The following is a 27,420-nucleotide window of genomic DNA, read 5'->3' as shown; positions in this document are numbered from 1 at the left end:
CCACAAAGAAGAGGGAAGGGGGGAAGGGAGGATAACGTGTGCACCTTTCTAGAATGCAGTCCCTTCTGAGAACCAGAGCAACAATGCCCATTAGGCAATAGGGATTACTAGAAAAGCTAATTCAGCTTACACCAGTGAAAACAGAATCCGTGCCTCATGAAGCTGAAATAAAAAGGAAATGGGCAAAACAGAGTGCACGAGAAGCTGAGTGAACAGATAAATGTCCAAAGGCACTGTAGTGTTTCTTTTCTAGAAAAAGCATACTGAAGGGAAAATACAGGTCTAAGATGACCACAAGAGCAGACTCAAGTCAGTTTGATCCTAGGTTAAAAAGCCAATCCCAAGATAAAAACAAGATATTTGAAGTTGTTTGGGTCCTGCGCCCACCCCATGGTCTTGAATATCTACCTCTACCCCTCCACTACAGTATGTTGAACTAATCCAAATGGCAGTCGCTCAAAGAGACAAGTAAACAAAATGTCTCAAACATGATGACCAAAACACAAGGATTCACAGTTTCTCATACCCGAGTATGAATATTGTATTCTATAGCATACAATAAAGCCTCACAAGCTAAAGTGACGCCATCATCTTCACTAGCCTCCCCTGGGTACATGAGGAGCTTTCAGAATTTTGCTGTAATTAGGCACTTCCTATCAGAAATCTTAACGAATTTAGGGGGTGGAGGAAGAATGGGGTTATTGAGGAAGAGGAGAGTTAGAGTGAATCAGTAAGCATCATAGAGAATAGATTTAGGTAAGGAAAAAGCTGATAAATGGAAATGGGAATTCTGTGTTACAAATGAATGAATGGATCAAGAATGACAAAACTAGTAGCACAGTGCAACGCTGATTCTGGTTAGATTAGATTAGATCACTAGGGCAACAGTATTCAGAATCAATAAACACAAATGGACACCCACAGAGGGTAGAGCTGGGGCGTTCCTGGAAAACACACTCACACACAGACAGAGAGAGGGAGACAGAGAGAGAGAGACAGAAACAGAGAGAGGAGGGGAGGAAGTGAGGGAGGGAGGGCGAGAGGAAGAGAAGAGAGTGAGAGAATTTTAACCATAAATTGTAATTAGGAAGAAATTAAGCCATAAAAGCCACCTCACTTCTTGGTATGTCTGCCCAGAGACTGATTCCCGATTAGAGAACCCTTGTCCCTTCACCAACACACAATGAGCTAGGCAGCTGAAATGCTGCGTGGCACCTGCTAAAGAGCAGACCTTAAGTTTTAGATCAGCCTTTCTGACATGATACATATTGCAGAAAACAAGATGGCTGGAGGGCTGAGTAAGAAACAAGGATGCCTAATATTCTTTAGAAAAGAGCTCACTATTTCTTCTAGCCATCTCTTTATATTTGGGAAATACATTCCTAAGAACTACCTGAAATCTCTATAAATCTCAAAGGTAGGCGAAAGAAAAACAACCTGCTACTGCGACAATTACAACTGCTACAGTTACATCCTGCAACTGCTACAATTACAACCTAGTAGTTCACTACTATTAAAGAAGCCCAGTATACTGGTATAGGCCTGTAATCCCAGCACTCAGGAGACTGAGGCAGGACACAGAGTTTCTCGGCCAGTCTTGGCTATTCACAGCTAGCCCTTGCCCCAAAATAAAAGCAAACTAACAAATACCTACTAGAAGCTAGAAAAAAATTTCACTCAGATACTTACCAGGAGCAATTGTCTCCAATGTATCAGAACTGACCTTCCGCGTACTTGTGCAGTGATAGAGGGTAGAACCGGAAAATATCAAGTAAAAAATAGCATCATCTTCAACTTTGTCCTCTTCAGCAAGCAGTATTGTAACAACACAATCGCCCTAGGAATGGAAAAGAGTTCACAAGTCTGAATTATTAAGGTTCCTGGGAACCTGCTAAATTTCACACCTCATGAATTACTACCAAGTCTATCTGTTCCCCAACAAAAGTGACGGCAAGTAGATATTGCCTAGAAACAGCAGTGTTCATTCAAATTCCACCTACAAAGATTTACTTAGGTCCATTAGACTTAAATTTCCTTAACTGTATAAATGGAAGCAACCCTTCTGTCTTTAGAGCTGATAAATGAAAACTCATGGGACAGAGTGAACTCTCCATCAATTAAGATAAAATCACTTTTTGAACAACCTGTGCCTCCTAACCACCTGAGATCCCTGTTTTCCTTTAGTCATCCTTCCACTAAGTCTTTACAATAGGTAGCTATATCATGCCAGAAACTCTACACACACCTTTGTCATTATTTATGATGAAAAACATCTTTGTCTACCAGCTCCAAATACTCTTCTATCAGTTTTTATAAGATGTTGTTTTTAATAAAATGAGGCTCACAGTTAAATATACCCTGTGAAATACAGCCCTAATTACCATTCTTCTCAATTATAAACATAATTTGTGCTATAGCCATAAACTAACAAAAAACTTTAACACATGAAGGTTTGGGGTACTAGGATTTAATATTCTAAAAATCTTAGTAATGAATTATGTAAACAATAATTTAGTGAAAACCTGGCCATTTTAACACTAAAATTGGGGGGGGGCTACCATTTAATTTATATTTTTTTCTCTTTCATTTTATCAACATTGAGGTATGTAAGGCAACCACGCCACCCTGTGGCCACATTATTAAGCTCAGAGTAAGTGAAAAAGAAGGCAGCACTTTGCTATCACTGAAAACCCAAATTCATGAGGTCAAAGCAAAGATTAAGTGTAATAAATGTTAACAGCACATTGATTTTGGAGACTTAGTTCAGAGTATTTCCTGGAGCGCAAATGTCACTTTTATTTTATTCTGAGTGCTCAAGTCCCCTAAATGCAATTTAAGTCAGAATGAACCATAACTCTTAAGGCATAACTTATCCAAGCACCCTCATACAAGGGATATCAAGGCCAGGAAAAGACTTACTAACTTTGGCCACTACTCCAAACTGTATTTTGGTCTTCTGCATCTGTCTTTCTCTAGAAATGTTCACTATTCTTTAGTATGATGCAACCAGTGTATGTGTCTGAGGCACAATGAGAACAGTCCATTGTCTCTAAGTAAAGGAGTCCCCTCATAGCCTACAAACAGAACACAAAAGTTCCATTCTTTTCTTCACGTGTTGGAAACTAAGCCCCATGGGCCACACCCCGCCTCCTGCTTGTTTTGTTAATTATGTCACAAGCAAAGCTTCACTGGAGCCAGCTGTGCCTATTCGGTCACACACTTGCACACTACGGTCACGTTCATTTACCACCTACATCTTTACAAGAGAGGACGTCTACTTAATTTCTAATTGAAGTTTGTTCACTTAGATTTCTAAACTGGAATTCTAATAATGAATCCTCCTTTGCCGAACCAAGGAATCCTCTCCATGTGAGCATCCATAGTCTCTTGCCGAGGTACTGTTTGTGCCTATACTAGTTAGGTTTGGGGCTTCCTTTCAAGAAGGGCAAGAGAAAGTCGACACAAGCAACTAACATCCTTTTAACAAAGTTTTCAATACCAACCTCTTTTCTCACTCCCAAGACAAAAACAACTTAAGTTCCGAATTGCTTTCATACTTTTTTAAAAGCTAAGTCACATAAGCTTATACCCAAGAGAAGGGAACAAAGCTTTATTCAAATACTTCAAGGCAACTTAAATGCTAAATTCCAAAGACACTTGGCACTGAAGTAGCTGGTTCCCTCTGATAGTCACAGAGCAAACAAATTTCACATTTCACAGATGCAGGTGACTCCTATTTATGGTTGTTCACTAAGCACCTATTATTAACTGGAGATGACTTTGAGAGATTAAGCAAATGAGATTGAAGAAGAGTTTCAGATCTCAGTAAGAATTTGTATCCAGACGATTGGTTTTATCTCTACTTTCCATGAAAGAAGCCCTGATAAATTACTCTGCTGTTCAAAACTAGGCCCAACCCATAGAATACACAGAATAAAAACAGTATGGCTGTACAGTTACGCCTGTCACTGCTAACTACACAGATGAGCTTAATAACAACAGTAATGTTCAAGATAGTTTCAACTATTATTTCAGTCTTACCCACTGAGGGGAAAGGATTCCATCTATGTTATCAGCCTCCAGTAACACCAGCCCAAGAAACACAGTGCTGTCCTTAGAGAGATAAAATTTTCCCTTTCTTCATTAATCAGAAATATATCCTTGAGCTTGATTATTTTTAGGGTCATAATTGGTTTTGCTGATAGATGACATAATAACTAATGAAAAAGGCAGTCTTAATGCATTCTTACACAGATGATCCCCCAAGTATAAATACAGTCATTATAAATGTTAATCAGAGTAACTGCTTAATTGTCCGTAAGAATAGGTTTTTAATAAAAAGATTATAAAAATAAAGGAAGACTGTGAATGGTGGTAAGTCTCAGTTGCCCACATCCTGAACTTATATAGAACATCAACTATATTAGTAGCACTGCAAAAATTACCTTAATGATTGAGAAAAAAATTGCTTTTAACTTTGACTTCTCATCAGGATGCTAAGAATATGTTTTCTTTTCTTCAGACCAAAGACTTTCTCTCTACAAGACCTCGCCAGAAGACTTCACTTCACAAGATACTGGTCATCCAGGACCCTCCTTCAGTGAGCAGGAATGTGGGGGAAGTGGTAATAGAATGGAAAAGAGCTAGGCATTTCAGGAACAAGAAATAATTAATTATGCCACAGAAGCAGATGGAAGAAAAAGGACGTGGGAAACAGGGAACATGGTAAATAGATAAGGGGGAAATGTAGTAGAAAACTGGGGTAAGGAACTGGTACAAGAGAAGAAATCCATGATGTCGTGGATAATGCTGGCCACATAATATTAGAAGGTGGGTCTGTTCAGCAACAAGATAACTACAGCAGTATCCTGGCCAACTTGTATGGACTTGTGAGATCCAGCTGTTAGATTTCTGGGAAATTCTATGATTGGAATGCTAAGCACAGCTTTTATTAAAAGTTAAACTTACAAATAAGTAAAATAGATTAAAAAAGCAAATATAACATACATTAAAAGCCTATATTAATAAGTCTATATCTTACTATATTGTTGTGAGGTTTATATTATGGTGTGCATATGGAAGAAAATCTATGTAATAGTGTATGTGCGATTGACATATTTTTTCCCCAGGATACATAGCTTGACAATTCTGCCCCTAGTGAAGTGGGATGGATAGCTAGAAATCAATCACTAAGGGAGAAATTATGTTATATATCAGGGCTGGTGATAAAACATTCTGATTAAAGCAATGTAAAGAAGGATGGATTTATTTAGGTCACAGTTCCAGGTTACAGTCCATAATGGGAGAGAAGATTCACAGAGGCAGGAGCTTGAAGCAGTAGGTTATACCCCATCAAACAGAAAGCTCAGTCCACTTTCTCCTCTTAAATCGGGGAGTGGTGCCGCCCACAACGGGCTGGTATTGCCACCCAAATTAATATACTCAAGATAATCCCCATAGGAAAGACTGGAGGCTCACCTCCCAAGGGATGCTAGTTTCTATCAAGTTGACAACCCACGTTAACCATCACAAGAGCTTTTGTTTCCAAATGGTCAGCTAAGGACCAGAGGGTAAAGAATTCTCACATCAGGCCCAGTTAAGATGGAGTACTTTTCCTGTTTTAACTTTATACTCTCAGCTATAAAGGAGGAAAGCAATTCTGCTTGTCTCATAAGATGATTACAAGAATTAAGTGACTTATTTTATTTTTTTAAGAAAGGGACCCATAGCGATGCACTGGCCACAGTCCATTTCAACAGCACTGCTGTTGTACACGGAGCCTACTGTGGTGATGCAAATGAGATGTCCGTCCGTCCGTGTCCCCCCACCCCCAGTCTCAGATATTGAATACTTGGCTCCAGTAGGTGGCACTGTTTGAAGAGGCTTAGGAAGTGATGGCCTTCTTTTATTTTCATTTTTGTGGGGGGTTTCATTTATCAGATTTTTGTTGTTTTCTTGTTTTGGGGGGGGATGGTTGAAAGAGAGAACGTAAGTGATGTGGGTAAGGAGGCAGAGGGGAGGAACTAGGAGGGGTTAGGGGAATGGGAAAATACCATCAAAATATATGATATGAGAAATTTTTTTTTTCCAGACAGGGTTTCTCTGTGTAGCCTTGGTTGTCCTGAAACTCACTGTGCAGACCAGGCTGGCCTCTAACTCAAGAGATCTGCTAGCCTCTGTCTCCTGAATGTTGGGATTAAAGGTGTGCACCACCACCCATCAAAGAAACAATTTTTGATTAAAAAGAAAAATAGAACACAAAGTTAGGTGGGTAGATTGGGTGAATCTGAGAGGAGTTGGGGAGGAACGTGAGTATGATCAAAATGTCATATAAAATCCTCAAAGAATTAATGAGGATATTACTTTAAAAAAAAAAGACTTCTAAGTTATATAAAATGCATGGTCCTACACTGAATACTAAATGATCTTTTAAAATTGCCACTACATTATTAGGACAACAGGCAAATCTTTTTTTTAAAATTTTTTTTAATATAATGTTTATTTATTTATTTTTTTAGATTTATTTATTATGTATACAACATGCCAGAAGAGGGCACCAGATCTCATTCTAGATGGCTGTGAGCCACCATGTGGTTGCTGGGAATTGAACTCAGGACCTCTGGAAGAGCAGTCAGTGCTCTTAACCTCTGAGCCATCTCTCCAGCCCCATTTTTTAAATTTTTTTAATGATTTATTTAACTTTATTTTATGTGCATTGGTGTGAAAGTGTCAGATCTGTGGAACTGCATTTTCAGACAGTTGTGAGCTGCCGTGTGGGTGCTGGGAATTGAACCTGGGTCCTCTGGAAGAGCAGTCAGTGCTCTTAACCACTGAGCCATCTCTCTAGCCCTCAACAGGCAAATCTTGAATGAGATTTTTACATATTTAATGCTGTACCAGTGTTCAATTTTCTGATATTTTCTAATTATGCTGTGATTATAAGCCAATATTCTTGCTCTTGTTCTTAGCAAATACACAATGAAATATTTAAGATAAAAGAGCATAATTACTACAACCTGTCTTTAACTGTTTCAGAAAAATGGCAACAGACAGGTGAAGAGCATGGCCTGCTCTTGCAAGAAGACCCGAGGTCCATTTCTAGCACTCACGTCAGGGAGCTCACAGCAACACCTAACTCCAGTGCCAGGGTCAAGCTCACACCTCCGGCTTCTGCAGGCACCTGCACTCACATGCACATACACAGAAAAAAAAATCTTAAAAAAATATGGTGAGAGCATGATTATGCCAACAAACAAGAAAACAAGAATGAACTTGCATTTAAGGTATGAGAGTTTTCTGAAGTCAATTTCCCAAAATGACATTTAAACCCACCACAGTAAAGAGAAACTAAGAAAGTTGGTAATACTAAGTAAATCTGAATATTGCTCCAAACTCCTATCTTTCTATCAGATGGAAGAGAAGGGGGGAGAGAGCTACCTTTTTTATACAGGTTCCTATATAACTAGGCTTGCTCCTCTGCGTTAAGCACACTTGTTATCATTTTGCAAAATCATTTCCTAAAGCAAGCAAAGACTGATGACCTGATACAACTTCCCCATGGGCATCCATGCAGTCTTTTTCCTTATAAACTCAAGGCAACTTGTGCTCAATGTCACTGGACGATTTCACAACAGAGGAACCTTCTGTAACAGCAAGCAAAGCCAGAGCAGACTGTAGTCATTAGAAATCCCAGTCTCCAGTAAAAGAAACAAAGGCTCCTCAAATGGTTGGTGCTAGCCTGGGTAGGGTCTGTTAGATGAGTCCAGAACACACTCTCTTGAGAGAGAATAAGGAGTGGGAAGGGGAGAAACTCAGAATGTTAGAAAGGCCTGCCTTAAGTACACACACAAAGACCAGATTAAAGTGGCTCCTTCTAGACAAATCTGGGACTATTGGAAAACCAAATAACGGGGCTGGAGAGATGGCTCAGTAGTTAAGAGCACTGACTGCTCTTCCAGAGGACCCGTGTTCAATTCCTGGTACCAATATGGCAGCTCACAACTGTCTGTAACTCCAGTTCTAAGGGATCTGACACCTGAATACAGATATATATGCAGGCAAAACACCAATGCATATAAAATAAAAAAAATCATAAAAAAACCCAAATAATAAATTTTAAGCAATTTTTTTAAAAGTAAGAAGTGCTACCTACTCTAAGTAAAGGACAGATGGGTACTCATTGCACTGATTATGGAGTTTGTACATAATTTGAACACTTTTAAAATTATTTGTAAATGAAAGGATTTAAGAACAAACAAGCAAAACCCACAATGCCCAAAAGGTTCTAAAGATATAAAGGACTGGGGATGTAGAATGCTCTACCAATGTAGATGCATACAGTGTTCCATAATTAAACAGCTAGCTCTTTAAAGCCCACTTAAAATTGGGCCCTGAACTCGGAGCATGCGGCTTGTCCTTACTCTCACACAACTGCCCCTCACTTGGTTATACAGGTAAACTGAATAATACAATACAGCATTTTCAGCACCAAACTTGCTTCTTGAACAGTAAATCTTTGAGTGTATAGAAGGCAAGATAAACTAACACCTACTACTATTGCTTTCTACAGCCCTGCTCTAGTTCAGCCCTGCTGTAGTTCAGGGCTGAGCTATGTATAATGTAGTACTACAGGACATTCTTATTCCCAGTTTAGTGATGAGCAAAGTACTATTTATTTATGTGTGGGCCTAGGGGTATTATGTGTACCATGCATTTGTGTAGGAGCCTACAGAGGTCAGAAAAGGGCTTTGGATTCCCTGAAACTAGAGTTACAGATGACTACGAGCCACCAAATGAGTGCTGGAAACCAAACATAGGTCCTCTTCGAGAACAGTCAGCACTCGGAACTGCTGAATCATATCTCCAGCCCTAAGGCCTAGAGAATGTTTACTTTAATGACTTGCCTGAGAACAAAACTACAAAGGGTCAAAATTAAAATTCAAGTACAATTCCAAAGCTTATATTCTTCCCATTATTCTGATTCTAAAGGATAAAGCCTAAACCACAGATGGAAATAAAAGTGGTGTGTGTAAATAAGTAATTATAATTATCAATAGAAGAAAAAATATATATATATGAAATAGTAAACTTTCAGTAGATACCAAAAGAGATGTTTAAAATGAACAGGGATGTTCATCCTAAAATACTTCCTATTTCTCTTTAATAATCTGCTATCAATAATACTAGCAGTTGGTAACAACAAGAGCTTTTTGAAGATGTTAGTCTGCACTAATTAGGTAAAGCTACTCTGTATAAAGTTAAAAGTCTCTTTCCAGTTGTGGCACACCCCTACAGTAAGCAGTGAGGTTGGTGGCTGGCTATATACGCACATACTGCTCTCGCAAAGGACTCAAGTTCCCTTCAGAAGCAGTGACAGACATGAACCTCAGTAAATGACAGCAGATTTTCTACAAGATGAATGCTCACATGCTACAATGAAGACTATAACCAGGAGAGCTTCTGTAGAAATGCCTATACCCCATGCTGCCCCAAACTCAACGCAGATCATTTTAGGTGGACACACAAGCCCGAAAGATGTCATCACAACACAGCTGAGTGACAGAAAGTACTAGCTTATGCTGGCATTCTTTAAAGTGGCTGGCCTATAGCAAGTATGTCCTTTAGTGTTGGCTGAGTTGAACCTAAAATATTTCATATTTTAAAAAAGAAACTTCAAATGCTACACAAAATAAGTACATAAAGTCTGTCCTTTCCTCTCGTTCGAGACACTGGAGAACACATGCAGGACGCACTGCGACAGAAAATGAGGCTATGAAGACAAAAGAATTCTTGCTCCTTTCAGGCTCAGTTTCTTCAGGGAGAAGATTTATAAAGCTGTACACAGCTCCAGCTGAATAAGAAGTGCTGCAGGAAAAGCAAGATTAGGGAGAACAGAAAGGAAAGGAGATCGTGATGTGAGTGAGCAAAGTACAGTAGAAAGGCTTCCCATAGAGTCATCTCTGAGGGGCCAAGAGAACACAAGTTCTGTTGCTTGATTTCAAATTCCTCTTGAAACAACGAACTGGCAAAGGTGACAAGGGAGGAGGGGAAAGACATTAGACTCTAGATCCAGTCGTCCAGGAAACAGCTGTGGAATCTGAGAAGCTGTAGACACTAGCTATGACAGAACTTTTACAATGCCACGTAACAATAGCAAACCCCAAATAAATATTAACCGCCCTTACATTTACATCTTCATCAGACATTCTTTATACTGAAACTTACCCCAAGCATTATAACACAAAATTTAACAATTATGGGACACAAGTTATGGGAGGGAGAGAAGGAATACTTATGTGTCCAAACACAAAGTCTTCCTTCCATTTAAAAGCACTATTTCTTCAACGCCAAGAAGCGCCTCAGGAGCAGAGTATTTGCCACTCTGCTGAATGGGGACTCTAGAGTGAGTGGATGATGAGTGGAAATACTTGTTCACTTTGCCAACAAAACCAACTCATATATGTAATGACTGCCAAGCAATCATGTTACATTAGGAACTGTTCAGAACTAGGGTGGAAGGGTCTTATACTTTAGACAGCAGTTCTCAATCTGTGGGTCGTGGTCCCTTTTGGGTCACACACCAGATATCCTGCATATCAAATATTTATATTATGATTAATAGCAGTAGCAAAATTGGTTATGACTTAGCAACAAAATAATTTTATGGTTGGGGGCCATCACAGCATGAGGAACTGTAGTAAGGGTCACGGTGTTAGGAAGGTTGAGAACCACTGCTTTTGGAGGTCAGAAATAATCAGATCATAAAAAGTAACCTTAGATTAATACAAGGAGGAGGCTGAAATGTGCATGAAGCAGGAGTGAAAAACATTGTCACACGAAGTGTGACAAGAATGGAGACAGAAAGTTCCTCTGAAAAGTGACACTTAAGCTGAAACCTGACGGCATCGAGTCAGAGAGAGCACTGCAAATGGAAGGCAAGTGCAAGCCAGCATTAAGAAGGAACAAAGCCCAGTGAGGAGACATACTGACTGCAGGCAACAGGACTGTGGAGGGCATTACATGGGGGTTTGTTTGTTCTGAGTGTGCTCTTAAACCACTAGGAGAGGAGGGGCAAGCAACATAGTAACATAATTCACATCTTCTAAGAATTACAGTTCCCGTGTGTGGAAAATACGATGGACAGAAATTACAGAGGAGGAAGATCACCTGGGAGGCCATCAAGAATGGTCCCAAGGGTAGATAACAGTGACACCACCTGCCCTTACAGCCTGTGGACTCCTCCTCCCCCATGCACACATGCTGCCTTCCTATCTTTTAAAAAGAGAAACAAAACCTGATTTGAGTGCCTCAAAGCAAGGCAGTTCTCTATTCCTCCCAGCTCCTTCCTACTTGGCATGCTTTGAGTAGAACCTGCTGAAGTCCATCTGTGAAGGTATCAAGTAAACAAAGTAAAATGCCACAAAAGAAGGAGCCCTCAGTCAGTGACATGTGGGTAAATCTCTCTTCCCAGAAACCATGGCCCACAATCTTGCTACTACTTCTTGGGCAAATCTTAAAATAGCCACAGTGTAAGCGCTCCCCTTATAGCCAATGCCTGCCTGCCCTCAGGAGCAGTGAGGTCTGATCCAGGGGGAGCAGACACCAGTTCCTCAGGAAGAAAGCTGTGACCCCTGTTACAGAATTTGCACTCTAAACCTCAACACCGCCCCCCTCTCATCAACTTTTGAGTAAAATTCATATCAACTCAGAAAGACTGGAGTTTTCTGAACTATGCCAAAGGGAAGTTGGTCTCAAGAAAGAGGTAAATCATTTTTTTTGTACCATACAACAGCACAAGTTTCTGTTTTAATCCTAACGCCCAGGAATGAAGGTGAACAGCCTTTCAAACCAAGATTACAACAGTCTCTACCATGTATATGCTGATCTCAGATATAATGTAGTGGTTGGGAAAATTTTTCTGTGAACTTGGAAAACTTCCAGCTTTGTGGGACATATACAGTCACTATCACAATTACTCAGTTCTCTTTTTTTATAGCTCAAAAGCAGACATGTACAACAACACATAAGAAAACAAGAATAGGGCTGGCAAAACAGCACATCTTAAAGGCCCTTGTCGGAACCCCACCACTCAAGTCTCACAATCTCCTCACAGACTTGTGTGTGATCCACAGAATCTACACGTTGGAAGAAGAGAACCTACTCCCACACTGGCCTCTAACTTCCACGTTCATGTTCTCTCTACAAACAACTAACTAGAAAAATAAAAGCATGGCCCTGCTTCAAAAAGCAGGTAGTAGGCAGATGTAAGTCTTTAAACTCCTTGTCTAAAAAGCTTTTGGGGGTGTATGTGAGGTGATCAATGCTGTAGCACATGCTAAGAACTCTACTGTCCCAGACAAATGCTTAGGGTTTTTTATTTAGATGAAACCATGCTATGTGTTCCTTAGCAGGGACGGACACAAAACTGTACATACATTTTACTGGTTCTTGTTCCTGACCAAAACCAACAAAAAACACATGAAGAATTCATTCCTGAATGAGTAAGAGAGACTCAGACAAACAGAAAGTGCCCAAAAAAGAAGCTACAGGCTAACAAAAGAGAAAGAAAAGGAAATAAATAACCCAGTTTCAGAATATAAAGATTTATTAAAGAAAGTAAAACAGCACGAGTCTTTAAAAGAAGGGGGAGCACAAGTATGAACTAGGTAGACAGACAAAGGGTAAATCCATGCAGAGGAGGTGAACTGATGCGCACAAAGTCACAACACTGATAAAATGACATGACACAGTCATGGAGCAATATGCCATGGCTTGAGCACCAGCATATAAGCCAGGACCAGAGTTCCTAGTCCGATGTACACTAGACAAGGGGAGCCAGGAAAAGGCTACATCATCTGCCACACATGGCTGGTAAAGGTGACGTACCCTCATCATGACACTAACAACCATTATCCTTCAAATGTGTTTCTGGATGAGCAAGAACTTTCCCATTCTACCTCTTTGCTTTACTTTCTTCTCTAACACTTAATATACGACTCATACATTTAACAATATACAGTGTATCGATGTCCAGAATTCTACGACAGCATATTTATCTGAGTTAAGGACATACTTGCTTTATTCAATGCTGTATCAGCCCAAAAGTGTGTCAAGTGGTTGTAAGTGTTCAATAACGTTGGCCGGATAAAAGAATTTTTAACTTCATTCTGCAAACAATCTCTTTCCCCGATGCCTACTATGGGGATAACTGGATGAGAAATAAGGAAATCTAAAATGAAATGCTCTGAAGATAAGAGTTCAGCTTATAAGTCCATAAAATGACGGTTAAAAGGAAGCAAGACTCAAAAGCACTCATGATAAGAAACTGTAACAGGATCATCCCATCTATCATACCAACTCTTAGAGGAAAAATGCTCAAACACATTCCAAGAGCCTTGGGTAAAGCCCACTATCAACTAGCAAGCAAAGCCTTAACTTTCCTTAACAACATAAACAGAAACCGACTGAGGAATTTACTGATTTTAGTACCAACTAGGTCACTGCAGATACAGATGAGAGTTGATTTCACTGGTAGAAAATATCATACAATTTTTTTGATGTCTCTCTTTTGACAGATGATGCCCAATTAAACCCACTTATCAATCTTCTTTTAACATATTCACGTACATTCCAGTTAAACGTGTTCCTCTCTTTACTGTTAACAGAACTCAGTTTAAACAATACTACTAATAATGAAGTTGCTACTACTGTCTTCCAGCTTTGTCATTCTGCAACAGCAAGACAGAAGCAAATGCAGATTTGTAGGCTTTGCTTCTTTGTTCTAGCGAGACAAAACCAGCAGATGGCGCCCAATCTCTCTCTGTGGAAGAGAGTTCCTCCCAAATATAATAATTTTGAGACTTAAGATGAAATGGAAACAAAAATACAACATGTTTGGAAACCATGCATGGATGGAAGTCACGTAATGATAAGTGTCCCTAAAGAGAATGGAGTTTTAAAAGTTGTTCCAAGTTCTTTCTGTTGCTGTATTCCGCTCAGCTTCTCAGTCTGTTTTTGTTAAACAGGCACTGCTAAACTATCTGCAGGGTGCTGGACCTAGATTTCCTGGTTTGTTTGCTTTTTAAAGCAACTTCTCCTCTCAGGACTGTTTCATAACTATGTGTAACTGCTCAAATAATTAGATAAACACTAAGAGACATTCTCCCTTCTGAAACAGGATCTCCCTTCTGAAAATGCAGAAAACATAGTTTATTATTATTATTATTATTATTTCCATTTAGAATTTCATGGAAGGAGCTGAAAGCTACTAGGTAGCATCAGGTCTTCTTCACTCTGTACCCCTCTTCCTGGGAACAAGATACTTAGCTATCCTGTTATCACGCTGCTGTTGCTGACTGAAAGACAGCTTGGCTGTTGTACTCAGCTCTCAGTTACCTGCTATCATCCTGGGTTACTTATTATTCTTGATTCTCTTCCTTCTCCTCCAAAGTCATCAGTGAAGCTAGTTCACCAATTTTACGCTACCCTTACACACACTAGACAGTACAGAAGTTTCCATAAATCTGGTCAGGTACCCAAAAATGTAAAAATAGATATGTATTGCTAACTTCACAGGGGTCGGGGGAGACCTGGTTTGAGTTGGAAACTCTGTCCCTTGCTAGCTTCATGGTGCACCAAGTGACACAGGTGTTCTGACATTGCCTCCTCTTAAAACAGAGTAGTCATCTCGTGAAGTTATTAGGATTACAAGAAAATAAAGTAGAGAAAACAGCACACTATGCAAGTACTAGCAGGTATTAAATAATCAGAGGTACATATGATTACAACTATAAAACAACATACTTTTCTGCCACTCCCTCCCACATATATATGCACAAATACATCACAACTGAAAAAAAATGAGTATTCTCAACGCTATACTAAGCAGAAAAACTATGGCTGGGCCTCATGTCTTCAAACATCCTTTCTCTCCCAGACAAAAAGTAAAAACACTTTTAATTTTGAGCAAGATACAGATAATGTATAACCGTACCCTTAGATGTGCCAAGAATAGTAAATAGTGTCATTGAGATCTGGAAAACAGGCTTCGTGGGGCAAAAATAAACAACAGCAGACATAAATTCTCAAGGTTTGCTGCCTGAATTCACACACACAACAAGGATGGACTAGACCATATCAGCAAAACCTCAAAGTAGAATTTTGGAATGCCAGAGGTACCTCATAATTCTATGTTCATTAAGAGTAGGTTAAATTCATTCCTGATCTTCAAACAAACACAAGGTTAAAAAAAAAAAAGTCGGAAATGAGCCCACAACCAGATTGGTGGGTCCCATGAACCAAAAAAGGAATGTACCATTGCCTGAGCAGTAAGATAAAACTCACATTTCCTTCTGTGGACAAAACAAAGAGAGACAGCTGAGAATTCCACCCCAGCTGCCAGATGCTCTGTATATCACATGGGGTCAGCAGTTAATCCAAACAAGGTTTTGTGGAGGGCTCCATGGATATACCAGAGCCAACAGCTCTTTCTTGGTTTAAAAAGGAGTAAACAGAGCCAGGGAGATGGGTCAGCAAGTAAGGGTGTTTTTTCTCCCAAGCCTGAAGACCTGAGCTGGATCCCACCAGTCCACATGTTAAGGGAGAGAACTGACCCCTCCAAGTTGACCTCTGACCTCCTCCACAGACATGCTGTGGCACTTATGCCCCCATACACACAAATTAAATAAGACAAATGAATGAATAAATATATATGTAAATAATTTTTTTAAGAGCGAGAAAAAGGAAACTGGAGAGATAGATTAACAGGGGTTAAGACCACTCTGAGTTCAATTCCCAGCATTCATGCTGGGCGCTGGATAGTTCACATCTGCCTGTAACTCCAGGCCTAAAAAGTCTGATGCCCTCTTCTGGCTTTTTTAGATACCTGTACCCACTTGACATCCAGTCAAACAAACACATAAATAAAAATTTAATTAAAAAAGAAAATAATAGTCTCATCTCAAATGACAAAGCAAATCTCAAAGAAGCAATGAAAAACTTCCATCTTCAAACAAACACTGCTAACTTTAAGATAATAGATCTTACCCCAGTTTCTTCTTCTATAAAATAAGAAAACAATTCCTAATTCATTGCTTTGTCAGATGAGTAGAACAAGATGACTAAGAAAGCACACAGAGAGTTCCGAGTAAATAACAGAGATACGGGACAGAAGTTTGGCTACACTCCCATTTATGCACTGTCAGTCCCAAGTACTCACTAAAGACCACACCGCAGAGGTCAAAACAAAATAACACTCTGTCACTTGCTCCAGATCACAAAGTTTTCCTGTTCAGTTTCATCTCTTAATTGATCTTCCCTTTGAGGACATAAATCTTTTAACTTCTTTAGACAATCTGGCATTTATTCACGCATGGGGTAAAGCTCTTTCCTGAGGATGACTCGGATTCTACCTGAGAATATTTAACCAAAAGCACCGTGCCTATTGTGTGCAAGGCACTGAGATACAGAAGCACAAGTTAAACTGAAAGCGATAAAAACAAATTTCAAGTACTGCTCTCAACTCTCAAGAAACGTGTAACAAGGGTAAGTGTCGGGAAACCCATACACAGAAGTGCACAGAAGCCTTAGAGGTGTTCGCGGCCTGTAGAGCACAGCAGACAGAAGAGAGGCACGATGGACTCCACAGAAGGGAAGGATACGGCAGAGCACCACACAGACAAATGCTAGGAAATTCATCCTGAAAGCTAAACGGTTTGGTGGTGGTGGTGTGTGTTTTGGGGGGAGGAGGGGCAGTATTCCAAAGCAAGTAATAAACAATATATTTGGAACTCGTTTATGACCTGGCATTCTACCAACTCAGCATAGCACCGCCCATAGCTAGGAATCTTTAGACTCCCAAATGCTGATGTCAAAATACTGTGTGCATTTATGCTGTAATTTCTATAGGCAAATTAGAAAAACCTATGGCATCTGATCAGTTCTATTTGCATCATGACCTATACTGCTCCCACTGCAAAGCAGATGTGGCCTTAATTATCCATGTCCAAACAAAGAATCTGTGAAAATTCCAAAAGACATAGAAAATACTGTGAGGGGCTGGAGAGGTGGCTCAGCGGTTAAGAGTACTGACTGCTCTTCCAGAGGTCCTGAGTTCAATTCCCAGTAACCACATGGTGGCTCACAACCATCTGTAATGAGATCTGGTGCCCTCTACTGGCCTATAGGATATATGTATACATAATAAATAAATAAATATTTTAAAAGTTTACTTAAAAAAAATACTGTGAAACATGATGTGAAGTACTAGCCCCAGTAACAGAGTGGTCCTCTGAAAGCCACCATTACTGGTGTTATAGTCAATAACATGCACCTTAACAAGGACTTCAAAATCTATTAACAATTTACCCAGGAAGTTGACCTTAAGGTACTTGTCCTTTAGAAATAACAACCTACATTACAATTTTATGTTTCTCTTTGATGGGTTGCTTTATCAGCCATGTCGGAAGACATATATCTACCCCAACTATTCCATTTAATTCACCAACGGATTTTAAAACTAACCTTTTTGTCTGTTTGGTTCATGATTAGATTTTGGTGGGCACCAGGATTACAGAAGGCTCCAAGCCCAGGATTCTACATGTTGGGAATGGGGTGTTTGTTCTAGAAGCTACCCTTTCTGAGGCATCAGTTCTGCCAGTATCTCCTCCTCCTGACAATGTGAGCTTCACTGTGAGTGCCACATGTCTTGATTTCTAAGACCACATCTCGTAACAAGTGCTTCACAATACCTATGTTGAATGAATTAAGCATACAAAACGTTATATTTCGATCTTCAGGGGCCAGCAAGACTCCTCTTCAAGTACTAAATGGAAAATTTAACTCCCCTCATTGCTATTTTAAAGCTTAGGAAATATAAATCTATTATAAAATGTATCCTTTAAATACTCACTGAAAACCACCTTTGTTAGTTCTAAAACTACCACTTAAAACATAGAGCTCATACTACTGGAAACTGGTTAAAAAGCCCAACAGATGGAAACAACGTTTTTCTCTATAAAACCATACTGTGAAGCAACAGCAGATTTCCTTCCATCTTCTGACACTAGTCACATAGTACTGTTATTTAAATATAATTCTCAGATCTGGCTAGATAGAGCCACCAGCCAGTGAAATGATGAAGCAGACCTACCAGAAATATTGTTTAGATAGATAATCAATCCACTTAAGAAGTCAGAATGCTGATCATTCTACCATGGTAGAAGCAAAATATAACCTACCTGTAAAGTGAGTCACAGATTGTTTCATTCCTGCTGTGGAATCACATTTCCCTGGAATGGGAGTGTGCATGTGTGTAAGGGGGAGGGGTCCACTAACAAACTGGTTCTCTTTCCTACTGAAGCAACTGAGAACACTTATGTACAGGTATCCTAAGTTCTGTGTTTCTTCCCAACTTTGATTTATGCAAACTACATTTAAGAATAACTTTTAAAGTGGTCAAAGATTTAGGCTTCCCTCTATCTCAACACAGTACTTGCATCAGTGCTATCAGATGATGAACCCAAGGGCATTTGGACTGAGATCTGTTCTAATGATCATGAACAAGCAGTTCAATCCCATGCCCAAAGTGCAAATACTAGCAGGCTGGAAACAAGTCCAAAGTGGGGAGAAAAATCCAATGTGGCAGCCCTAAGTCATTCTTTGTCAACATCCAAACGCACAAACCAGACAAAAGGGTCTCGTCTTCTGAGTTCCCTTCTGTATATGGCTGGTGGGCCTATCTAGATCTGAATACAATTCCACTGGGGTGGTTGAGGGACCGTTATTAACTCACACTTGCCAGGATGTGAAGTGGAAATATTAACCACACTCTCATGCTTATTATGAAGAGCATATTAGGAAATCCATATTAACTGCAAGCCATAATACCTTTACCCTGTTGAAGATGTCATTTTAAATAGTTTTCTTTTCCTTTGAAAACCAGACAATAACAGCTGTGGATTAGCCTAATAGAAACAGCTAAAATCACTAATATGGTTTTGTTTTGCAGAACTTAAATAAGGAAAGGCATCTAGTACTGGCTATTCTTTTTACATAAGACTTTTTTTTCAATTTTCAGGATGTTTTGTCTCATCTTAGAAGCTATTACATACAAAAATATTGGTACCAGGGGAAAACGAGAGAAAGGACAACATAATAAACCATATTTGTCGGGGTTCTGGAAATTTGTTTTGCAATTGAAATGGCTCTTCCCCTTGAAAATCTAATAAACAGGAGTCTTATCCTAAACATAGGGTAGATAATGACTCTTAACCCATGTATTACCTTGGAATCTGTCTTGGAAAAAAATTTATCTCTCATGTGTGACTATATCATCAAATTAAATATTTTAAAGAACTTTTAAAGGTATTTGCTTTGTTGGAGGAGCGCCTTTGTGTTTCCTCAAAGAGTAGATGTATTTGATGGAAACTTTCCTCCTGGCTCCACGGCCAAAAAGTAAACAAACAGTCTTAGAGCCATAAAAAGGCAATTTGCAACAGAAGAATATGAGAAATACACCCCTACTTTCCCCCCTTAAATGTGTTCTTCTGGTCATTTTATCAAATTGCCAGCATCCAATATAAACCATCTGGGAGAGCGTTTGGCACAGCAGTCTCCTCTAGAGTTACAGCTAAAAATAGCATTAACCACAGTAGACTCAAAGTCCACTGAAACACGTAAGAAACCAGTAAAGAATATTATTCTAATACAGGCAAAGTATCCGGAAATGCAGAAGCTGAATTCTAAGAAATGCCTCCATGTTCTAGCGCCTTGACCTCACTTGTTCAGGGCTTAAAACTCATCATCCTATTAAGGATGCTCTAAGTATAATGATGAAGTATCTATCCAACTATGTTAAAAGTTGATTTAATTAGAGCATGTCTCCCACTTATTTCAAATAAAGATGGCAAACTAGTCTACATTTCTACAGTTCATGAAGATGTCCTAGCCCTTACTTGTTTGTTCCATCAGTGCTCTATTCAAACACTTCCTCTCCATCAGTCTTCCAATAGCTACATTTCTTAGTCCATTCATTTATATTCGAACCCTACAACTTTTGTTTGCATGTTGTCTTACAGACAAATCAGCTCAAGTCCTGTCCCCTCACACTGACTGAAGAGTCTGCCACCTGATCAGACTATATGCAATCCCTTCAGTCTCTTTATTGCAGTCTGCCCACTCTTCTAGAAGACAAAACTCAAAAGTCTCTAAAATACAATAATTCCCACGGCTTATGAAATTACTCCCCAGGCTTAGATTTCTCAAAAGCCGTTCCCACATGAAGAGCTAACTGCAAGAATGTACTTGGTGTAAAGTAGTAAAGATATATTCACATTCATAATCATTTTCCACCACCACCACCCCATATAAACTAAAGAATTCATTCAAAGTCTCCCAATTCTTGACACCTATATCTACTGCTTCCTTGTACCTTGGGTCTAAGAGGAAACAAAGACCTTTCCCATCTTCTTTCAACAACCAAAAACCTGGCTTCCTTTTTAGCTGTTAGTCTAGAGGAGGATTTGTTTACTATTACTAGTGATAAGTTGTTAAATCAAGTAGTACTTAGTTGTGGAGCACATCGTAAGGCCCAGCTGTTTTATTAAACACCACCAACCTTCCTTTTATGTGGTTGGCTTTCCTTTGACTGTCTGACAGCATCTCTTACTCCTTACTGTCCCAGTAAGGCCATACTTTTATTCTTTATAGCATGAAGACCAAAGTTCACATGTACTGTGCTCATAAAACATTAGCAATTGCTGGGCATGATGGTGCACACCTTTAATCCCAGCACTTGAGAGGAAGCAAGGGAATCTCTCAGCTCAAAGCCTGTCTGATCTATAAAGGGAGTTTCAGTCCAGTCAGGCCTACACACACACACACACACACACACACACACACACACACACACACACACACCTCAAAGGAAGCAGTTGTTCAATCTAAATGATGCAAATTTCATAATTTTTCTAATTTAATCTGAACTGTTTTCATTTACTCTACAACCACTCACTACTGCATCAATGTTAGGTATGGTTGTTATGGCTCAGTTGAGAACAACATTTGTTAAGAACCAGATGCAAGAAGCTGGAGAGAGAGCTCAGCAGATAAGACCATGTGCTGCTCTTCCAGAGGATGTGTTTGGTTCTTAGCACCCATGAGGTGACTCACAACTATCTGTGACTCTAATGTAAGGAAATCTGGCACCTTCTTCTGGCTTCTGTGAACACCAGATATGCACATGCTGTACATCCTTCTATGTAGGCAAAACACTCACACACATAAAAACTAAGAAAAAAAGAATCTGGTATACAAAGATAAAGATAATGTTTTGTTCAAACCTCAAGTGATGTGTTATTTACAATGAGCACTCTATTGATACCAGCACTTGTTTTCTTTCTATTGTTGTGACCAAACACCTGAAAAGAAGCAACCTGAGGGCAGAAGGATTTATTCTGGCTCAAAGTTTAGGGAGGCAGAGTTCATTGTGACTGACAAGGCATGCAGCAAGTAACTCCACAGCAGTGGGAGCATGGGAAAGCTTGCTCATCTCAACAGACTGTCATGGACACACTGGGGCCTATATGTGAGGCTAGACCCTTACGACCTGCACTCCAGTGACCCACTTCCTCCAGCTAAGTTCCACCCTACAAAGATTCTACAGTTTCTCAAAACAGAACACCTGAACAGACCACTCGCTGAGATCATATGTTCAAACACATGAACCTGTGGCAGACAGTTCACATTCAAACAAGAATTTGAAGATATACCTGACAGAGAAAAAGGTGCCCCAATTTGGGAAAGTCTAATATGCAAAAGGTGCTTCCAAACCAGAGACAACATTAGATGAAAAAACTGAGCAACTTTTCATACCACCTTATGAGGCTTCATTTCACTGGAGCAGATAAATTCACTATCTTATTCAAGAAACCAAAGTTAATTCTCCAATAATTAGACATGAATGAATAAAGCAAGCTGGAAGTGGTGGCACACACCTTTAATCCCAGTACTGAGGAGGCAGAGGCAAACACTTATCCCTGAGTTCCAGGCCGGCCTGGTCCACACAGTGAGACGTTACCTCAAAACAACAACAAAAAGAAGAAAGTTGCCAAAAGACATTTTTTATGTAGTACTACAAAATCACAAGAAAAACATCACCAAAACCCTAACTGCTACAATACACAGCTTATTTTTTTTATAAATACAAATATGAAAAAAGTACTTTTTCATGATTAAGAAACTGAGATATAACTACATTGTAACACCGCTGGAAATCCAGAGCTGGGAGGAGAGAGCTAAGAAAACTCTGGGATAGTCAAGGAATCTTGGATGTATGATGTGGGATTCCCCTCTGTATGCTGTGATTACCATTAATGAATAATGAAACTGCTCTGGCCTAGAGCAGGGCAGAACTTAGCTAGGCAGAGAAAACTAAACTGAATGCGGGGAGAAAGAAGGCAGAGTGAGTCACATTCCATGGAGCTGCCAGAGGAGAAAGACACAAGCAGCTAGGTGGAACCTTGCCAGTAGGCCATGAGCCTTGTGAAAAAATGTAAAATAATAGAAATGCGTTAATTTAAAATGTAAGAGCTTGCTAGGACAAGCAGTGATTTAATTGATACATTTTCTGTATGGTCATCAGGAGTCTGGGTGGTCGGGAAACAAACAAGCAGCTTCCTACTACAGATACAGACTTACATTACCTCGCATTGCATCGATGTTGTAATGCCTGTTTTTGTTCATTGTATTAAGTTATGAAAGAGAATATCCTAGATATGAGGAAATATATGCTGAAATATGTAAACAAATGGGATACTATCTATCAACTTTCAAATGGCTCAAAACATAAAATATAAACAATGTAAATGGTAAGCAGATGACACTTAAACGGATGGATAAAAGTTATTATCACTGTGATTTATAGTTTAATCTTATTTCAAATGAAATAACTAAAAATTTAAAAATTAAATATAAGATTAAACTTGAGTTAGTTAAAAGACAAAAGAACTTTGCAAGTGTTGTAAGGTTTTTATGGTTTATGGAACAGTTGTGGATTATCACAACCACTTGGTACACAGAAGGAAGAAAATGGATTTGAAAAAGCCCCACCCTGCCCACTTACTAATGAACCATCCTGAATGTTCGTTTTTCTACCATCACAACTGTGCTGTGAGAACCAAATGGCATAAGTCTGGCATGCCTTTAAAACTGTATGGTACTGTCTGAGCATATTCTATTGTTTTTTTTTTTTAAGGAGTTGCTATCTAGAAAAATTACCACAAATACCAGTGGTATTCAAAGAAATAAGATAGTGAAATGACTATACTAGATGGATGCTTTTGTGGAGGTGCAAGAAAAACATCACCTACTAATGTAATTTGCTTCTCTAACATGAGGCAGTACTCACACAAGAATCAGATGTGAGGAAAGCACACACACTTAGCAACTGGTCTTCAAAGTTCCAACCCAGTGACTCTACATTTACTGAGAACATTTCCTCCAAGATATAATTATGCATTAAGGCAGCCTCATCTAAATCATTTCACAATACAAGCATCTATATACTGTACAACTCTCATTTTGAGGTAGGGCCTCACTCAGTAACCGAGGCAGGCCTCAAATGCATGATGATCTCTCTGCCTCAGTCTCATGACTGTTGGATTATAGTTGTGTACACCATGCCTGGCTCACATTTTTTAACTACTGCAAGTTATTTTGTATGAGACTCTACTCAACGACTAGGTAAACTAATTATCTGAAGTCCAGTCTATTTCTCTAGCTTAGAGATTAAAGTTCTCAGGATTGTTCTCCTTCTTTCACAGCAGTTTTCTCTCCTCTGCTCATGACACCCCAGGAGACCTAAATATGTAATTTAAAAGAAAACTTCAACATAATTGTACAGAAAGGTTTTGTGTGTCAACTTGAGACAAGCTAGAATCACCAGAGAGGAAAGGGCCTCAGCTGAGGAATTGCCTCCTTGAGATCCAGCTGTAAGGCATTTTCTCATTTTGTGATGCATTGGGGAAGGTCCAGCCCATGGTGGGCAGTGGCATCCCTGGGCTCGTGGTCCTGGGTTCTATAAGAAAGGAGGCCAGTAAACAGCACCCCTCCACCCTCTGCACTGCCTCCAAGTTCCTGCCCTATTTAAGATCCTGTTCTGACTTCCTTCAGTGGAAATGTTAGTCAGATAAACCCTTTCCTCCCCAAATTGTCTTTTGGTCATGGTGTTTTATCACAGCCATAGAAACCCTACCTAAAACAATCATCTTTGACCTTTTGCTCAATTCTGACTGCTATACAACACCTACTTGTCTTAATTCAGTTCACTGAGAATGGAATATACTGTTACCTTTTTTAAAAAGACATAAAAGTATGACTGCTGACAGACATATTTGTAAGCTGAGGAGTAGGGCATTCTTCTGTAGAGCCTGTTCAAGTCCTTTACATATATTATACATATATATGATATCATATATACCGTGCTTGAGTCCTGCATCTCAGAGGAAATCATGCTTTTGCTTATTCTTCTCCCCAACCCTGTGTGTGTGTGTGTGTGTGTGTGTGTGTGTGTGTGTGTGTGTATACACATGTACATATGAATGTATGAGGTCAGAAATCAAAGCCTGGCCTCTTTCCTATCACTATCTCCATGTTTTTAAGACAGTCACTCATTGGCTCTGCATAGTAAGCTCCCAGGACCTTCCTGTCTCCACTTCCCAGCCATGCCTGGCCTTTTACTTATGTGTTGGTGATCTGAACTCAGGGCCCCATACTTTACCTACTGAGCCATCTCTCTCAGCCCCAGAATGAAACATTTTAAAATTTAACATGTTTATAGTGCTTTCTGACTCATCTGGAAAATAGCCTCAAATCAAAGCTATGCTAATCACAACATGTTCTGACCTCAGTCTCCTTATGTCTAAGATAAAATGGGCAAAGTAGATAATTCCCAAGTGCTTATTTATTCTATAAATATTCTACAGCTGGGACGGTTCATGATAGTAAGGTCAGAAGGATTTTTACTTCATCTTTTCATCACTATTTTCTCTTTCACAATTATTCACAAAACCACAAACTAAATTTTATACATACATACATACATACATTGAACAGGGCAGAGAAGATCAAGTCTCACGTTGTAGTCTTGACTGGCCTAGAACTCCCTATGTAAATCAAGATGCTGCAAGGCATCTTCAAATTTCTGACTCTCCTCACTGTCTCACTTTTAACAATCCTATCTATCATGGGGGCTGAATTCAACAATTAAGAGCATTGGCTATTCTTGCTGAGGACCCAAGTTCAATCCCCAGCACCCACAAAGCAGCTCATAATCACCCATAACTTCAGTTCCAGGGAATCCACTGCTCTCTTTTTACCTCAGTAGCCAGGCATGAAACATAGGGCACGTACATGCAAACAAAAACACTCTTACACATAAAAATGAAACTAATAATTTCTAAAGGAACCAAATGAAATTAGGCATGCTGGTACACACCTTTAACCCCAGCACTCAAGAAAAATCTCTGTGAGTTCAGGCCAGCTAGGTCTACAAAGTAAATTCCATGCCAGCCAAGACTAGACAAAGAAACCCAGTCTTAAAAATAAAAAAGACTACAATGGGCAGTGGGTCATCCAAACAATCCTGGATAATCTCCCCTCTCAAGATCTACAATTCAATCTGTTACGACAAATCTCTCTTGCTGTACAAAACAGAATCATAGTTTATGGATTGAGATAAAGAGATTCAAATCCTGTTACAGAGGACTTCTACTAGACTCCAAACCACTACAACACAAAGCCCCAGGGCCTCTCGCAGTTCTGGCTGCCTCCTCACCCACACACACTTTTTCCCCACCCCGATGGAGTCAATTCATTTCTACAGCAATAAGAAAAACCTCTATCTAGAATGCACCTTATTCAGCCTGGCTTTGTGCATCTAGTCATTTCACCTTACAATGCCCTTATTTTATTGACGGAACCAATGTGCCTGCTTTAGCCAGAGTCCTAAGGTAAGCAGTACTTTGGCCAATGGCACACAGTGTCACATAGTTGTAATGCAGGGTACCTTAAAGGGCAGGTGAAGATCTCCATCCTGTTTTTACAGAGATGCTCTCCAGGTGAAAGTAAAAGAGAGCATAGGACCACTGAGGGCAATCTGTGCCACATGTGCAAACTATCACACTGACTGAGGACTTCCAACAGTAAAGTGCCATGCACATATTAGTCATCTAAATGACTTTCCCAATCAAGCTTAATTGCAAAAGTGTGTGTGTGTGTGTGTGTGTGTGTGTGTGTGTGTGTGTCTGCATCAGTAAAGCTGTAGTATATACAGCTTTTCTAATTTCTACTGCATGAGACTTCAAGTTGATTATAAGTAAACAAACACAGATATCCATAAATCAAAATAAAGCACATTACTCACATATAATGGAGCTTGCTGTGGACTAAGTTTCATGACCCAAGACACTGAAACAAAAAGAAGAAATAGATAAGAATAAAAATCAAAGTTGTTAGCAAAAACATATATTTAAAAAAATACCACCTAAAAGCTGTAGATGTCACCCATGGCACTATGAGTAAAACCCTAAGTCTGAGAGATGTACACTCAGAGATATAAGAAAGAAGAGGGAAGCCCAAAGATTGCAGAATACTTGTATTCTAGTCTTTTCAGAAGGGGTGAATTTTAAGATTGAAAAGGTGTAGCTTCACAGTGACATCACAGCTGAATTTTCATGTGACAGCCTAAGCCCATGAAAAACTGCTTGCCAGTGGATGTCCCCAACTTTGGGATGAAAGGAGGTAACTGAGGACCACTAAAGCTCTCTTGAAAAGGGAGGTTACCGTTAGCTCTTTACGGCTAAAACTAATGGTCAAATTTCCAAGTCATTTTTGTACCTGAATTTTCATCATATTAAAAAGAAATCAAATAACTTTATAGGCTTCTAGGATTATATATTTTTTAAATTAAGTAACACACTCAGACGACACCAATAGACACACTAAAATAGAAGGGGTAAAGCTCACAAGGCCTTAACCCTAGGCAAAGAATGAAAATTAACTAATGAATGCTGAAACATGAGAAATAAGTTTTCCCCAGGGAAGAGAGCACTGATTAGCTATCCACTACCAAACGGTCAGTCCTGGAAACATATAAACATATTCATACAAGTAACATTATATGAAATGAGAAGGTTGTATTTATATATTTAGGAATACACGCATATACCAATATCAATAATTAAAGAAAAAGAGGACGTGAATTTGAAAGAGAGCAAGAGAAGTGCACAGGAACTGCTAGAGGAAGAAAAGGGATGGGGAGAAGTGACAGAATTATAATTTCAAAAATATAAAAAATATTATTAAAAGGTTAAAAAAGAATATCATACTCTTAAACGTTTGGCTTGGTAATTTCACGAGGGTGTC

The 27,420-nt window shown here is 39.4% G+C and overlaps 1 protein-coding gene across 5 annotated transcripts in view; it reads right to left on the bottom strand.

Moving 5' to 3' along the window:
* Akap13 (A-kinase anchoring protein 13) overlaps window positions 1-27,420 on the bottom strand; it is a 260,503-nt gene that overhangs the window by 170,751 nt on the left and 62,332 nt on the right. For all 5 annotated transcript variants that reach the window (XM_075952859.1, XM_075952860.1, XM_075952863.1 and 2 more), the window contains exons 2-3: window positions 26,420-26,463; window positions 1,690-1,837 (exon numbers count right to left, since the gene is read on the bottom strand). In XM_075952859.1, the coding sequence (XP_075808974.1) occupies window positions 1,690-1,837; window positions 26,420-26,452 (181 nt within the window). In that variant the 5' untranslated portion in view covers window positions 26,453-26,463. The remainder of the gene's footprint in view (window positions 1-1,689; window positions 1,838-26,419; window positions 26,464-27,420) is intronic.

This window comes from Microtus pennsylvanicus, chromosome 18 (assembly GCF_037038515.1).
Source record: "Microtus pennsylvanicus isolate mMicPen1 chromosome 18, mMicPen1.hap1, whole genome shotgun sequence".
In the NCBI taxonomy this organism is placed as follows: Eukaryota; Metazoa; Chordata; class Mammalia; order Rodentia; family Cricetidae; genus Microtus; species Microtus pennsylvanicus.
Note: the sequence above shows the minus strand (reverse complement) of the source record. Positions and strands in the feature narration are given on the sequence as shown.